The sequence below is a fragment of the Ceratosolen solmsi genome, unplaced genomic scaffold (assembly GCF_000503995.2).
Source record: "Ceratosolen solmsi marchali unplaced genomic scaffold, CerSol_1.0 scaffold13, whole genome shotgun sequence".
NCBI classification, from domain to species: Eukaryota; Metazoa; Arthropoda; class Insecta; order Hymenoptera; family Agaonidae; genus Ceratosolen; species Ceratosolen solmsi.
In genome coordinates, this window is record NW_011948418.1 from 129,005 (window position 1) to 146,916 (window position 17,912).

The 17,912-nt window shown below is 36.6% G+C and overlaps 1 protein-coding gene across 6 annotated transcripts in view; it reads right to left on the reverse strand.

Moving 5' to 3' along the window:
- The window catches only part of LOC105360079 (serine/threonine-protein phosphatase 4 regulatory subunit 1), a 316,542-nt gene that overhangs the window by 18,995 nt on the left and 279,635 nt on the right, over positions 1-17,912 (reverse strand). For all 6 annotated transcript variants that reach the window (XM_011496862.1, XM_011496863.1, XM_011496861.1 and 3 more), the window contains one exon: positions 10,238-10,350. In XM_011496862.1, coding sequence (XP_011495164.1) covers positions 10,238-10,350 — 113 coding nt within the window. The remainder of the gene's footprint in view (positions 1-10,237; positions 10,351-17,912) is intronic.

Consider the following 17,912-nt stretch of genomic DNA (forward strand, 5'->3'; position numbering starts at 1 on the left):
TAAATAGGATAATAATATACACTCGGTTACAATAATCCATAAATATTGATTAATTATTCTTTTATTTTGTATAAATGTAGGTTATGTTTAATTGTTGATTAAACGAAATAACCAAATGAAAGCAACGACCAAGTATATTATAGAGATAGATAGACAGACACAGAGAGAGAGAGAGAGAGAGAGAGAGAGAGAGAGAGAGAAACAGATATGGTTTAAAATGATTTAAAATTCATTGCTAAAAAATACAGCCGACTGTTATCGAAAGAAACAAAAATGCCTTAGTGGTAAGTTTGAAGAACTTCTCCGTGAATCGATAATGATTTGTAGTTTGAATTCGGCTGAAACGATCGATCGATCCTGCGTACCACCCAAGCGTTTAAGCGTCATTGCCGTGCCGTAGGGAGCTTAAAAGAATGGGCTGCTATCTGACGTCGAGGGATGAAGACTTCACTCCAAGACTGGAGTGCCGCCCAAGTACTGCGGCTTCATGGCCATCGATCAACACTCGCATGGCCTTATCTCTTTTTGCTCCTCCTGTCTCTTTCCCGCTAAAAATACATGCGTGCGCGCGCGCGCGCGTCTTAACACATACGCGGGAAAGGCGAGGCGTTGATTCAAGTGCTCAACCAAGGAACAACAACCCTCCCCCCTCACACACACACTCTCTCTCTCTCTCTCTCTCTCTCTCTCTCTATCTATCTATCTATCTATCTATCTATCTATCTATCTATCTATATATATATATATATATATATATATATATATATAGATCCTGTGTGGAACGGATACCGGATGCCCAACAAAATGCCAACAGACTTTTGTCGGCCATCCGAGTTTCCTTTGCACACGCACGATGCTACTCGCTACCCCTTCCCCCTTACCTTCCGACTTCCACTGCATTTCAGTCGCACGCACTGTCAACGTCAGGTGCCCGGACTGTTAATTTACTCACTGCTTTATCTAGAATCGTAGTCTAATTAATTAGTGGATGGCTCACATGCCAGTGCTGCATCGCACGTATTGATGTAAAATTATGTCCTTGAAATTCAATTTAAAATAAGCTTAGAGCAACATTTTCATTTTTAAATAAATTATATATTAGTGCACTATTGCATCATAAATGTAATAATACTAATGTGAACAAGGAAAACGAAGCCGATGAATCTTAACAAAACTATTTTGGTTATTATAATTTTCACATAAATTTCAAAGACAGTGCCGATGCGAATGTGCGAGTCGATAAATAATTTCAACGCACGATGACGTAAACATTTATGAATTTACATATAATCTCGTTCAATTTGCCCAATAACGTCTTAATGTTCTTCAATTTAATGCCGATAGGCTGCAAATTTCTCGATCGTCCAGAATTAAATGCCACAGATTAGCGAAAGGCTAACAACAAAGTACAAGTCTATCGTAGAAATATTTATAAATGTCAAATGGCGCGGACTCGCGTCGGTGAATCGGCATCAACGAAACCCTCGTTGACTGACGGAAAAGAAAAACATGAAGGCCATCACAACATCAAGAAATACATATGCTCGCACTCTAGCTGCACCGAAACCGGAAGCTATCCCCTCGATTCTACCATATCCAAAAATACACATCACATAGTCGACCCCCAACGAAAGCTTCGAGCTTGGAGGTTCGAGCTTCGAGCTTTGAGCATCGAGCTTCGAGCTTCAATACCCGTCATGCCCGTTAGAATGTGAAATAAACTTTCAACTCCACATGGATTTGGCGATTTTTCATGCAATATTCAAATATTTACGTTTCGGTATTTCTTTAATTATAATTCTACGCATTTCAGTCGATCGCCGTTAATTTCGCTTCAAATCATCATTTTCTTAGAGCTAACTATTGTTGCGAATTTCGTTTTTTTAATTTATGACAAGCAACAGCAGCAACCTTTGCTTTATTTATTGCACTCCACATTGAATTTTACCGTAAGGACTTTTTAGCAATTTAACAATAACTATTGCTTTTAACACTATAGTGCCATACTACTACTTTCTCAGAATATGTCTCAGAAAATGTCAAGTTTCATTATACGAAATTTATAGAAGATTATCGAATTCCGAATCCGAAGTTTAAAAATATCGACTGTATATGTTTGCAATCCAATAAAGAATCTGTATTTTCGGCAATAATCAGTACAAAATTTAATTTAAATTTGTAACGTATAATGATTCTACGAAATTAATCTTCCAAGCTTCCTTTTGCTCGCGTCTTCTTGTTACAAGGGATCCCCCATCGAAAATACGGACGTGCGCGTTAAAGACGACGTAGTTTTTCTGTTCTTTATGTTGCCCTCTCACTTCCTTCCTCGCTCCCTCGTTTCCCAACTCCTCTCTCACTTCACCCGCCACCGCCGCCCCCCGTCACCATCCCTCTGCCCCTCTCATCGTCCCATCCTTTCTCGCTCGCACCCTCTCTCTCTCTCTCTCTCTCTCTCTCTCTCTCTCTCTCACTCGCCCTCGAGCTCCCACTTGCTATCTCTTGTTCTCTCTTACTCTGTCTTTCGGACACGCGCGCACCTAAAAATAAAACAACCGGAACAAACTGGAAAGAGACACCTTCTTTCAATGTGAATTTCCAAACAAAAATTAGTCTATCTGAAAACTATAATTTTTGTAATTGTCTAATCATAAAATTTACAATGTAACGTATTTTAATTGAAACTCCGCTAACTTCAAAATATCAAATCAAATGATACTTTTTCACATTCACAAATAGTTATTAATTAAATTTTTGCGATAATTCGAATTTCAACGAATCTATTTCACCTGTTCGACGCTTTAAAGTCCAAAGACAAATTATTCTTCGAAAACTTGGTATCAAAATTGCATTTTTGATGAGCAACGAGTTTTCTTGCAACAACTGGATTTAATTAAACTACTTGAGTAAAGCCAATACTTCGTGCAGTCATGGAACTGACAAAAAATTCGAATGTCTTCCCCTATTACCCCCTGCCAGCGACCCAAATCCGCCATCGTCCTTCTTACAATCGTCGACACGTCGTGCAACAACTCCGTTTTCCTCCTCCAAAAGGCCTACTTGAGCGAGATAAAACGAAGGAAGAGGCGGAAAAAAAAAACAAAAAAAAAAAAAAAAAAAAAAAAAAAAAAGATGACATTCGAAGACGGGTGGAAAACGGAAACGGCGACGGCGACGTCGACGGCGGTGGCACGCGCCATGGGGGTCTCGCAAGTATTTGGGAGATGTGCATAAATATAGGACGGACTGTCTTGCTCTTTCTCTTGTCCTCTTTGCTAGACTCGTGCCTCCTTCTCCGCTCCCCTTTTTATGAAAGGTCATGCAGTCAATGACATTGGAACCAAGTGCCGACGACCCGGCAGAGATGCGCTAGTAATTTTGAGATTGATTTTATTTGAAGGGAGGAAGCGGCTGACGTGAAACTGTCGGCATTTTCAAATATATGGTTATCTATAAAAACAAAAGGGAAGGAAGTTTGTCCTACCTCAACTTCATCAAATAATTTCCTTTACGCTATACCTAATCTACGAAAATTCCAATGCGCCGTCGGTCAACGAGTATCGTTATATTACTATAGTCTAGCCTTCGACGAGCATTCTATTCTTGAAAATGGGATCCAATAAATAATGCGATCTGATGCCGTTTTATAAAAAATATAATATAATAAAGTATCGGACGCTTAAATATTAAGTTAAAAATAAACTGAAAACGCCTTGAATTTAAAATGGATTTGTCACCAGAGATTCTTATAAGATCAATGTATCAAATACTTTGACTTTGCGATGCTAATAAATTCAAAATCATCGCTATTACAGAGACGTTAATGTTACATCTCCAGTGTTTACTTGCTAATTACAGTAAAAATTACAGAAATCTTTTCTTTTTTTTTTCAAAACCTTACTTATCAATATTTTGCGTATTTATTATACGTATTATAAAATTGAAAGGATAATTTTAAGTGCTATTAAAATCGATTGACAAAAATAATTAAAAAAAATTAATATATAAATGAATTAATTAATTAATCAGAGCTTATTATTCGAACTTATTAAGTAGTTTTTCGTTATCTTTTCATGTGATATTCAGATATTATACATTTGATAAAATATTGAAGGTATACAACCATATATAAGTAAAGAAGAAAATAGAAAGTCATTCCATGAAACTATTTAATTAAAATGTTATTTAAATTAAATTACTCTTATAAACTTAGATTTTCAACGCGATAAAAGCACAATGTCTAAGACTCTCTATAATAGTCTTAATAAAATGAATTTGACTAGATTCTAATCTATTCTTAATACGTCACTTTTCTCTCTCTTCTTTCTTTATTTTGTTTAATTAATTTGCAGAAGAAATTTGAATTAATCATTAAAATAAACCATACATTATTTTATGTATAAGATTTTCCATTAATATACTGATATTATAAATAATGGCTATTTTGTTTTTTAATCGTACATATAGTGAAAGAAATGCATATCGTTGAAAATTACTCTTTGAATAAATAAAAATGAATACTATCTTGCTTTTAACAGAAGTTTTCGATCAATTGAGAAAATTTTTAATTAAAACTCTAAACATGCCAAATTCGTAAGGAAAAAACGTGCTCGAATAAACTATTGCACATTGTTGTTTTAGTGAAAATAATCGATTCATTACTGATCCGATAATAAACGCTTCTCTAAGCCAAATAAAGCTATAAAAATAATAATAATAAATAAATAAAAAAACGTTTACGTAATTGCGATAATTAAAACAAAAAAAAAAAAAAAAAAAAAAAAAACTTTTATTAAATTGGAAAAAAAAAAAAAAAAAAAAAAAAAAAAAAAAAAAAACCTGAATGTAAATATATTCAAAAGCAATTACGTTCTCGAGCACACTTGCACCCCCAAATCAGCCCGCGGATTCATATATTCGTCCAGGTAACTCGATTCGCGATCGAGATTTTCATAACAAACGAAACATAAGTGAACGAAACAAAAAGCGGTGCGATCGGGCAGACGAAGTCGAATAAATTAAATGAATCATACATTTTAACGTTCAATTTTAATCGTGATCTAGCACGAAACTTCCCCTTGAAGTTCCGACACGCCATCTTTTATCGACCCCTCCGCATTTGCAGCCCCCTTAACTTCTCCTGACTTCCTCCCACTCACCCCAAATTTCGCGTACAACACTCTTCAGTCTGTAACAACCCTTCTCTATCCTTTTCCTTTCCGCCTCATTATCGCTCTTCTTACATTCTCATTTTTCTTACTCCGTCAGGACGTATCACCGGCGCAGCTTTCTCCTCTAGCTCAACTTTCTTTCCTCTCCTTGTGATACCTACCTATCGTCGCTTTTAACCATGTGCTCTCTACATGTGGTGCATTCTCACATATACGCATGCAAGAAAAGACTGGAGATGCGCCCACCTTCCAATGATATCGAAATGGAAACGGACTAGCTTCCTTCGTTTATTTGTATTTAGATTTCGTAGGGTGGCTGATCCATTAAAAGAAAAAAAAAAGGAAAACAAAAAACAAAAAAAAAAAACTATTTATAGAATTGAAGAGAACATGTAATTGCATGAATTTTCAATTGGCTGCCTGTACCTTGATATGGATGGTTGTAAAAAGGTTTTGAGCATGCAAGAGTTCTTTCAAGATTGTATTGATTTCGAGAAACTTCTTGTAAAGGATAATGCAATAAAATTTAATAAATCAACATACTTCCGAGCCGAGAGAAATTATACATACGATTGATTTTAATATCTGCTTAGATACTTGCGAAGTACAAAATCAAATCGACAATTTTATTCCCATGGATTGAGAGAATATGGTATAAGAATGTGTAAAATAAAATCAAATAAAATAATTTCTAATATGTTATATGTTATAATAGTTATTATTTACGAATTAATGTACATAACCGTAAATTATTTTTTTATCCATCCTAATATCGATTTTATTAAATTTTTTTTATAAAATGATTTTTTCCACCTATACTATACTCGTGCATTTATTATTATAAAAAAAACTATAGTGTTCAAAAGATTTTATTTTTAATGCTTCTAAATCAACCGTAATATATTGTGGCCATCATATTTACAATATTGGCTATTTCAAAATAACTAAAATTTGTTTCATTCTGTATTTGGTGATACTAAGCTATCCTCGAAAAATTTTCAAATTCAAGTTTTCATTGAAAATTCAAGAGGGAAATTACAGGCCGAAAATGTCATGTGTGCGTCACATACGCTACTCGGATGCTGTTGTAGTTATAGATGCCACGACTCGACTTCCGGCACACGTGCCTCCCCGGAAGTGCACTACGTACAATCTGTCGTCACTCTCCCGCAGCCACTGCATCGCATACCTCTTCCCATCCTATTACTTTCACTCACAACCCGCATCTCTTTCTTCAACTTACACCCACGGACTTTTCTCCTCTTTTAAAAGCAGTGCACATAAGACTCGCATATCCTGATTCCGTTGCTATTTTTGCTCCTCTCTCTCTCTCTCTCTCACACACACACACACACACACACACACTCCTCCTCCTCCTCCCTCTCTGTTTCATTATGTTGCGCGCGCACGAGTGTCAAAGAGGGAGAGAGAAAGAATTGAAAAATGTAAGAGGGATACGGAAGGTTACCGATGTATGAGCGCGAGAGTGATAGAACCGGGAAGTCTCTACTTGAAAGAAGAGGGTGGATAAGCTATCGCGCTTTAGGTGTGAAAAGACCCTCTATATGAATTTTAACATTTGAAAATGAATAATTTTGGTAATGTATAATGTTAAACAACAGGACTACAGACCAAATTTTATCCGATTATGATTTAAGAAATTGAATCATGAAAATTATATTAAAAAATTCTCGATAAAAAAAACTCCCTTCACGAAATACCAAATCTTGGGAAATAATTGACGGACATTTTCGACAGTTTACGAAATAACTGTGAAATTTGAACTGAAACTTCAAAATACTCGACATACCGAGTTATTTTAACAAACTGTTCGTTTTCTCTTTCTAAGGCAAGATAAGTCGCGAAGATGTCAATTTAATTTGAAATTCAATAATCTATTTCTCTAAATTCAACTGTACTTTTCACTCAATGAAATCTTTACGAGTAAATGAATTTTTTATGTTACATATATGTCAAACATTCAATTTCATCAAATTTGGCTTTTTAAAATTTATTTTGCCACAATATTTACAAATATACTTGAATATATATATATATATTTTATATTTTTACGACTATTTATTAATTAAATCTTAATTTAAATCTTAATTTATACTAAGTATTAAAACATTCGCGATTATCTTTGCTCGTTAAACGAACAAAGGATTCTATATTGTTTTGCTTAGTGAAACTTTATAAATTCAGTACATACAGTTTTTTTTTTATATAATTATATCTACATATTTATGTGATAAAAATATTCTCGATTATTTAAATCAATACGATTATAAAAAGTACTAAAAAAATGCCGATTCATATAAGATAATTTCAAGTAATACACTGAATTATGTTTATAAGATGAGACAAATAAATTCATTTGCAACGTAAGGAATTGTTCAATTAATACAAAATTATATATACAAAATTATTGCATTTTGATTTTTATAAAATACTAATTTTTATTATGTATTTGAAATGTAGTGTAGCACAAAGTATCATCTTGTCTGCAAAAATTTCAATTTTTATAAATCATAAGAGAAATAGTTTGTTAAATTTTATTTTCATTAATATTTTTGATTATATCAAGAAAAAGCAACAAAACGCAATTATAAGATTAAGATTAGAATTTAGTTTCTGATTGCAAAAAATTGACCGAATAATGTAATTGACTAAATACGTTTTCACATTATCAAAATCATTTTGAATTAATGAAGTATATACAAATAAATAATAATAATATTTTTAAAACCATCATCATCATTACGGTATAAAGTAACCGTAATAATATATATATATATATATATATATATATATATATATATATATATATATATATTGTAATAAAATAAAACAATTTAAAATAATACGTATACGAACACAGCGCGCACAATATAAAAAATTCTCTAAATAATTATATTTATTATCATTAAAATCGTCAATATAAAAGCTGGTATTATCAAGCAAATTAAACAATTACTACAATACTCTTCATTTGTTTGCTTCGGATAAAGGTAATTTAATTTACATGCAAATATGATGTTCAGCGATAGAAAAATAAGATTAAATTAATTTTTTTTCGAGCAATTATTCGAAATAAGCAACACAGCCAATAATAGAATGTATAGACGTTGAAAACATATTCACGTATACTGAACACAAGGCTAAAAGATTAAATATCGGCGAAGGGAGGGGGGATGAAACTGGTGTGACAGAGTGTGGGAGGCAAAAAGTGGGGGGAGAGAGAGATAGAGAGAGATAGAGAGAGAGAGAGTGAGAGAGAGAGAGAGAGAGAGAGAGAGTGAGTGAGTGAGTGATAAATTAGTGGTGCAAATAGAACATAGGGGAGAGGGAATTTATTTAGAAGGGAAACAAATCAAGTATATAATATTCGATTCGCGGAAAACGATATATTCGTGTGGTGAAAGAGACAGATGTGGAGAAAAATGGCGAGGCAAAATTGGTAATGACGACGGCAGCGAAGTCGTGGAAAATTACTTACGGGAGAATGATGATGAGAGGAGCGTAGCGGAGGGGAACGGTGCGGAGAGGCGAGTAGAGGAGAGGAGAAAGATAGAGATAGAGATAGAGATAGAGTGAGATAGATAGAGAGAGAGTGGTTGAGGGAGGGAGAAAGAGAGGAGGGGGAGAACGAGGGAGGGAGATAGATAGATAGAGATAGATAGAGAGAGTGATTCTTTCTTATAGAGACTCAAGGTGAAGTTCTACGCGTTTTCAAAGCGATAAGGGGACAGCGCGACGTCGCCACTGTCGGTGTGCGATTAAAAGACAAGATATTTTGGTGAGCGCGTCGACATATTACTCCATTCTCCCAAAAGGCCTATCAATGTAGTTTTACAGTTTAATACATATATTGTTTATTGCTCGTAAATTCGAAATTCAGAACGTATAGTATGACGTGCAGAGCTACCTCTTTACACATCTAATCTGATCTTTACGTACGACAGCATTTGGTCATATATTTGGCAGAACGGTTATATTGTTCTTACGTCGAGTGACTTGAGCAGAGAATATACTATTAATAAATTCAGTATGCATACTTGTCAATGAATAAAAAAATTTTCATTGTAATATATTAAAAAATTCCTTTGTTGGTAAGAATGATGGAATTTTCATTAAATTTAGGATAAAATTTATTATACAATTAAGTGACAATGAGTGGGTAATAATTCCATACGTTAATAATTTACAATGTGAGCCAAATACAATTCGCACGGGAAGAATCGATTTTTTGAAAAAACTAAGTTAAAAAGCTGCATTGTTTATTAATGTGTGCGGCGAATGTCCGCGAGTGTTAATAGTGAGATATGAAAAAAGCAAAGCAGCCGTTTTCATGTTCAATAATATTGTTATTCACTGAACGGCCATTTTACTACATGCTCTCAAATTGTTTATATATTTTTTATTTGGATTTATTGCGACATTGAGACGTTTTCGTTCTTATACGGTGCGATCAGGATTCGGACGATACAGTAACATTTCCAATCCATCTGCTCCGTATTTGCTCGCTGTATATATATATATATATATATATATATATATATATTTTTTTTTTTTAATTTTTGTTATCTACGCGAGCTTCCTCCAGTCTCTCGTTTTATGTATGCATAAGAGGTGCGAAAAAGCAAGTGCATAAATAAAAATGACATAAATTAACTACTTATTTACTATTTCTTTATTTTTACGTGTTAATGAATTATTGCGTGACGTGAGCTCGATGATACTTTCAATATTATGATCAGATGATTTGAATTTATAATTAAATGTTAATTACCTTCACAGCAACAATATCATAATTTTTATAATATATATAATGCACAAGACAAGCATGTAATATACGTATACTGCCTTAAATGGAATTTTTTGCAAAATCATAATTATAAATGCTAATCTTGTCTTCGAATTGACATATTTATATACATAAATTTGTTAACGATAATGATAAATGACTTATTAATACTTACCAACGAAATTTAAAATGCAATACTAATACAATAAAACGCTATGTATAAATAAATTATTATAATATTAAATAAAAATTAATTTACTTTTATCACAGCTTAATTTGATGATTGCTTCAAGAATATCACTGATATCTTCAGGAAACATTAATTTATCGTAACATTCAAACATGCTTGCCAGCATTTTCCCAAGCATCAAACTGTAATGAAAAGAGAAACAAATATGAATATTTATTTTTAAATTTTACATTTTAAATTTTAAATTTTAGCTTTACTTATTGTTTGTGACTATAAAACATATATAGAAAAAGGAAGAAGAACAAGAAAAAAACGAAAAGAAAAACAAATAGTTTATCGAAATGAATTAATATGGTTTGCATTAAGGCGGCACATATTCTGAAAATGAAATCCAATACAAATTTTTTTTTGTTTTTTTTTTGTTTTTTTTTTTTTAAATATATTAGCAGCTATTAAAGATGTAACACGATACCCCGAGATTATGCAAGGTATTTATGGAAATGAGTGATTTCATATAAGTTTTCGTCACATTTCAATGACCTATAATTAAATGAACACTTTTGAACAAATCGCTTAATAAATGATGCTTTCGTAAACTGCTTATAAAGGATTGTAACTGTTTCTGAATAATTAGATATTGCAGCAGGAGAGAACAGCATTTTATCAATGATCGATCGTTTTTGAAAAATCTTTGATACGCGATGAACTATTAAAACCGTTAACTATAACCGTCACGAGCGATGGCTACATAATAAAGTGTGTGATGCCGCCATTCTATATTTGTTAACACTAATTGCCCACCGACCAAACCACGTGCACGTGCATCATGAATATCGCTGGTTGCGCTTGGTTAAATCTAAAATCGTACGGAGACCTTTCGGACGAGATAGAGGAGCGAATAGCGAATTAAAGATATCTGAAAGATGAAAAACAAATGCGAAACTTGGGATTCGGAGTATAACATATATTGTCGTCAAGGCGACCCCTCTTGTAAACCTTAGCGGTGCACGTAGCCGCTGCTCGCGCGAAAGTGCGAGCATCCACATGCACGGGCCACTCACACACCTGGTCGTCGGCCGCTGCTATACGACGCAATTTTGCATTCCAGGTCGGTACTACTTCCCCTACCGCCGCGACTGCCAGCCGCCGCCGCCGCCGCCGCCGCCGCCGCCGCTGCTGTCGTCTCTACGCCGAGTTGCCCCCCCCCGCCAAGCCACCAACTCACTCCGCACCGCTCCTCACCGCTCCGCACCGCTCCTCACTGGCCGACGGGACGCGCGCGCCGACGCTCGACTTGGAGTGGGGACACCGACCGCCAATGAAAATACGCAGTGTTACCCCCACTCCGTGCGAGGCTGCTAAAATTGGCGGCGTGCGCCACGCCCACCACACCCGCGCAAACATGGCCGCGTCGTACGGACGCTCGCGTTTCCAAACGAGTCTGACGAAGAAAGAGAGATGGTTCTCTCCATATTGATGGTATTGGTAGTGGTGGTGGTAGTGGTGGTGGTGGTGGTGGTGGTGGTAGTGGTAGTGGTAATGGTAGTAGTAGTGGTAGTGACGGTAGCAGCGATGGTGGTGGTGGGGGTGGTGGTGGTGGTAGTGGTAGTGGTAATGGTAGTAGTAGTGGTAGTGACGGTAGCAGCGATGGTGGTGGTGGTGGTGGTGGTGGTGGTGGTGGTGGCGGTAGTGGTGCTGATGGTGGCGTTGACGGTGGTAGTGGCGATGGTGGCTGGGGCTGCGGGTTTTCGAGGGTCGCCATTTGCGCGAACCAGCCGAAGAAGAAAGTTCGTCCGAATATGGGCCGAGCCGCGCCCGCAGGATTATACTTCGTAGCAGGACTTCGGTGGAGTTTTTACCCTACCACTCCTCTTCTATTTTTGTTCCACATGATTTTAACTCGCATTTATCACGCATATCTTTCATGTTTCTTTAACTTATAAAGGACAATTTTACTCCTATACTATGTCTATATCGGTTAACTCTTTTCTACAATTTACGCATTCTAAAATAGCATATTCATTTATCACGGTACTATTAAGTATAAGCAATTTTGTATGATCAATATCAATTGACATTAGTTAGCAGATTAAATATTTAACGCTTTCATACACAAAATTTCGCCCCTAATAATGAATTAAGTCAACTAATATTCAAACTAAATGTTGTAAATATGAGAATTTTTTGAAACGTGGGGAATTATTGAAAGTAAATTATATCGGTAAATATTACCGGACAAGTGGCACTTGGAAATTTCTTTATAGAAATTTACAACAATAAAGTCTATGTATATCGTTTATGTTACACGAAATCGCGAGACCGATCGATCGCGGCAATTGTACGTGCACTTAGCCATCCTTACAAATTTCTGCACGCCCATAAGTGCACATAAATTTATTAAAAAAAGTTTTCTATTTTCTCAGATGGTAAAACAATAATAACAATATCGTCGCCCATACGATATTACGTAATATAAAAAATGGATTATATCTAATATAAAACATTATAATTGTCGAGGATGTATTAAACTTCATGAATATAAAATCATGAACGTTATTGCTGAAATGCTCAAATGCATGTTAATATAAATAAAATTTCGTAAAAAGTTATAAATAAAAAGAATTGTCGTTGGTAATTTATGCACAAACAATATGGATGAAAGCGACGATCGGTTAATACTTGCCCTGTGAAACAATTGCCCATTGGATATACATTACACAAGACGTTGGATTTAATGCGTCATTTTTAGGAGACATGCCCCACCACTGATTAATTAATACATTTGGCGAGCGCACGGCATTTTGATAAATAAGCAACTAATGCAATTAGCGGGACGAGTGGATTAAATAAATAAGCGCAGCCAAAGCCATAAAATCCGTAGAACGAGGCAGAGACGAATGGGCAAATTGCGGGGCGAAGTGGTAAACGGAGTGGGAGGGAGATAGGGCACTGGGGCGCCGAGAGTCAATTTCGCGTTTCCAAAGTTTAATGGGCTTTCGCAATTTTCTCTATACACGACGTCCGCGCCAAGCGTCATCCACCTCAACTTTCCTCTCTCGCGCGCTCTCCAACCAATGTGCAATAATTTCCTTTCAACTACGCAATTGTATTGGGACGTACGAAGTGTACGTATTGGCGCGCGAGACAGAGATGGAGCGATGGGACGGAGAGGGCTAGTGGGCTAGTGGGCTGGAGGTCTAGAGGGCTAGACGGCTAGAGGAGAGTGAGAGAGAGAGAGAGAGAGAGAGAGAGAGAGAGTGAGCGAGTGAGCGAGCGAGTGAGCGAGTGAGAGGGTGAGTGGGAGGAAGAGAGGGAATGGTCCGATGACTGTGACGTTGAGGCTGACATTGATGTCGGACGGGATTTTCGAGTCGCGCGGCGGAAAATTGGCCGAAGCGAGAGAGCCGAGGCTTTCCAACACCGGTAATCGGAATAGTCCAAGCTCGGCGAAGAATCCTTTCCGATAATTTCGAAAGCTTACGGCGAGCATTTGCCGAGCAGTTCAAGCCCGGATTATTAAGTACTTTCAATTTATAATCGGCAAGGCGGAGGAGCCAAGGAGCCATTGCTCCCAGCTAGCCTTGGACGGTTAGCGCTTCTAAAGTCCGCTTAAATATCCCGATGAGCTAGCTATGCAATCGCCTTTGTACAAAAAACGAACAAATATACGTTCTTGAGAGAGACGGAGAGATAGAGACACAGAGAGAGAGAGAGAGAGAGAGATAGAGAGAGAGAGGGAGGGGTCGAAGGGAGCGACGAGAACGATTATTAACAGCGATGCGCGACAATGGCGCGTGTCATCGGGATGACGACGACACGCGCGATGATGTGCTTTTTCCCGCTATTTTGATTCCATTCATTAAGCGTCAGCCGCATAATCGTTGGTTGCAATTAATTAAGAGCGCGACGTGGCAGACTGCGCCAAGTAGGAAATAATTGTTGCAAAATAATGTTCACGCAGCATGTGTGGACAACGATTTTGGGAACGAGTGCGTCATTGCGCTCCGCTACAATTGCAGTCGGGAAGACGTTTATGTATTCTGGCACGTAAACATTTTATTCCAGCGGAATAAATCGAACGTTTCGTGGGCCGTTGTATAAGCCGATATGCGTCGATTCAAATCAAAGCGACAAAATACTTGTGGGACAGGTAAGCGGGGCCTTGCTGAACCATATGCGCTTGGTTACAGGTGAAAATTAAATCAAATGTCGTATAAAATGGGCAAGGCATAGGATTTAATTGATGTAATTATAACGCGTCGTAGATAATCCATCTACGATTGAATTACGTTTATAATTGTCAGCTGTGTGGATATAATAAGATTTTCAGTAATGTATGAAGAGGGGAGTGTAAATTTTCTTCGCCCCCTTACCCCCTTACCAAACGATACTCAATACACACCCATGCAGACTTAATATAGTAAATGTAAAAATCCTTCCAAGCGCTCGGCGGCCACGTAAATTCCGCATCGTAACCAAAGGGAATAATGATGGTAAGGGAATGGGAGGGGTGATGAAAGAAAAAAAGAAACGTAAAGTAAGTAAATAATCTAAAAACTGCTGGGATAAAGTAGGCAGCGCACGAGTGTTGGCGAACAGTTTTGTTTCTTAACTTTCCCCACTGCTAAATTAATAAACAAGCGAGTGTTAATTATAACGCAGCGCTTTCCATTTAGCGCTGTATGTGCGCGCTGAAAATGCCGGAACAATGCATGTATGCGTGCCATCCCTCCTTAACGTAGAAATCGTATTAATGTTCGTTAAGCGCACTCGTCTTGAGTGTAATTCCCTATGATCGGCACAATTTCTCCGACGACTAGTCAATGTGCTTTCTGTGCCCGGGCTATGGAGGGTTTCAACATGAGCTGTCCTCGAGGCGCGAGCGCGTGAGATAGAGATTGTAACGCCGAGACATGAGCAGGGGATACATGATGGAGGGATGGTTGGGGGGAGAGGACTTGCTCGGCATCGCGAGTCGTGTGAAGATGAGAGCGAAGAAGGTCCCGTACGCGGTACGCACGCACGCACGCACGCACTCTCGCGCCACAATGGGGACGCATGGGAATTTGTCGCTGGCTTACCTCTCGCCGGTTCGCCACGAATAAGGGAAGGAAATATATATATATATATATATATATATATATATATATATATAGAGAGAGAGAGAGAGAGAGCGACAAGGGAGGAGGACAGCGGAAAAGGAGGGTTTATGCGAGTTTATGCGTGTTAGGAAATACCTTGCTATATACACGGAAGGAGGCGCTAAGACGCTTCCCTTCGAGGCGAGATACGTTCGATTGTATTTGTGGCCTAGTTTCCTTTTTTCCTCCGTAAATGCTTTCGTGGGAGAGTGAATCCGGTCTCGTGGAATAATCGTGAACTTGCAAGTATTGGATAGAAAAAGTTTTCACGAATCTTTTCGGTCTTCGTTTCATCTACGAGTACAATGTAATAAATGAAGCATAAGCTCCGCATTGAATTTAACTTTCGTTTTGGTCGACATTATTATGAATGCGAAAATTAATAAACCTCGCGGAATAAATACGATCGCTAATGAGTTTATTATACGACCTGTGCTTTCGACGTGTCACATTATAATTAAAATTCGTCATTTACATTTTGTCAAATAACGATTTAAGGCATTCGTTACGGCATCATTCAGCCACAAAAATACATATTGCGGATTTTAAATAATATTAAGACAGACGTAAAGGTATTGCCAACATTTGGCAATTTGGCTTTCAAAACATTTCTTTTTCTTAATTAAATACTTTATTTTTAATGATTTTTAAAGGTTGTACTCGTAAGTGACAAATCTAAGATCATTTGACGATGCTTTTACAAATCGTGCTTGAGTATTCTGCATTTACGATTAAAAAATTCTATCTTTTATTCCATTACGTAATAACATTGTATGTAATAATTATCAAAAAATTTGTTTATACTGCACAGCTTCACTTTATGTTGAACGTAATGAAATTGATAATATATAATTGAATTTGAAATTGACAATTTATATAATACATAGTGGGCATTGAGTAGCTAAAATTGAAAAAAAAAAAAAAAAAACTAGACAATCCGCTATTAACTCGTGTACATTAAAATCCATTTGAACCGCCATTTTGTCGGACACTCAAAAGTCAAAGCGGCACATTAATATACATACATAATCGAACAGTAGAATATTGTTTTTAACATACATCACAAAAAAAGTTAGTGTGTAGGCATGTGTGCGTGAGTGCGTGCGTGTGCGCGCGAAGGTACGCGTTGTATCTTTCAAGCTTTCAAAATATAGTTTTCATCAAGTTATAGGATAAACGACCAATAATATGTACAAACTTAACGAACGAATTGACTATAAAACAAAGTATAAACACCAAATAAAATATCATCAGCGATAGATCACCTATTGTCACAAATTTTTCGTAAAAAGTAAAAAGATCCATACGTATCAATTATTATCCCATTACCGAATCGGATTTAAAAGAGTGACCCCGGCCAAGTCATCATTCATATACACACTAACGCGAAAATTAGTTGTCTTACCTGTAGTTAATAACTATCTCTCCATAAATTCTAATCATGCCAATATTATAGTCGATTAGTACTTAATGCCGCGCATCTAAATATTCGAGGGTTTGTCTCGTGCACTACGCATCAATTTAGTTGCTGTGTTGGCAAAGTTTTTTAATCGATGTTAACACTTGGCGACACCGGCACACACATACACACCGACACACACATAAAATTCCTTTAAGAGTGGCTTTAAGAAGCCCAGTTATGATATATAAAACAATTTGAAGTATGTGCGGAGACGTTAGACGGTAGCTTTGACACGAATATCCAAACAATATCGATATTTGCCATTACTTTTGCTCGAGACGATCAGACGATCCAATTTATTACGACTTTTTCTTTAAAAAGTTTGACACTTAGAAAGTGCACGTGTTTATTGTGTATTATGGAAAAGTGGAAGAAATTCTCGGCAAAACTGTCGTTGACTTGGTATTTAATGTATAAATAGTTGGGTTTTGAAAAATCTACACGAGATTGCGGATTGTACGAGGTCGCAGCGATACTTCTTGCACTATTTCATTCGGTCGTCGTATAGCCTTTTATGATCATTCGAAATTACAACTCTACCAGGTTCTACCGTGTTTATTCTGCACGCTTTCTATTATACCGATGAAATTAAAAAATCCAAGAGAGTATTGAGCAGGTAGCCGATGTGAATACACCTTGTACAAATTTGCAACACCCTTACATAAATATCCACCATCGAGTACGCATGATACAGCCGTTTTGTCAGACTAATTTTTCACATTTCCAACTATAATTGTTCGTGAAGTACTAATTGCCATAGCACAAGTGATTATGCTAGGTATAAAAGAAAGGTATGCAAAGTACTTGGATGCGGAAGGCACAGCAAGACAGGAAAAATGACCATGTTAAATAGCCATAAGAAAATTGAAATTCTTATCTATATTGGAAAGTGATGTCAATTTCCAAATCGACTAGCGACCCCCCCCCCCCACCTCATTAACATGTCGCTGTAAAATAGCCCATTGTGGGTGTTATTTTGCACAGCGGATAAAAAAAAGTTTATAACTCTGTTTGCCCGTATTGTATTCGATCTAATCAATATCATGTAGATTAGGATATTTTGAAATCAATATAAGCCAGAACGAAATCGTATATTACGTTATTATAGATATAGAAATTGTAAAATTGTTGTAAAATTGTT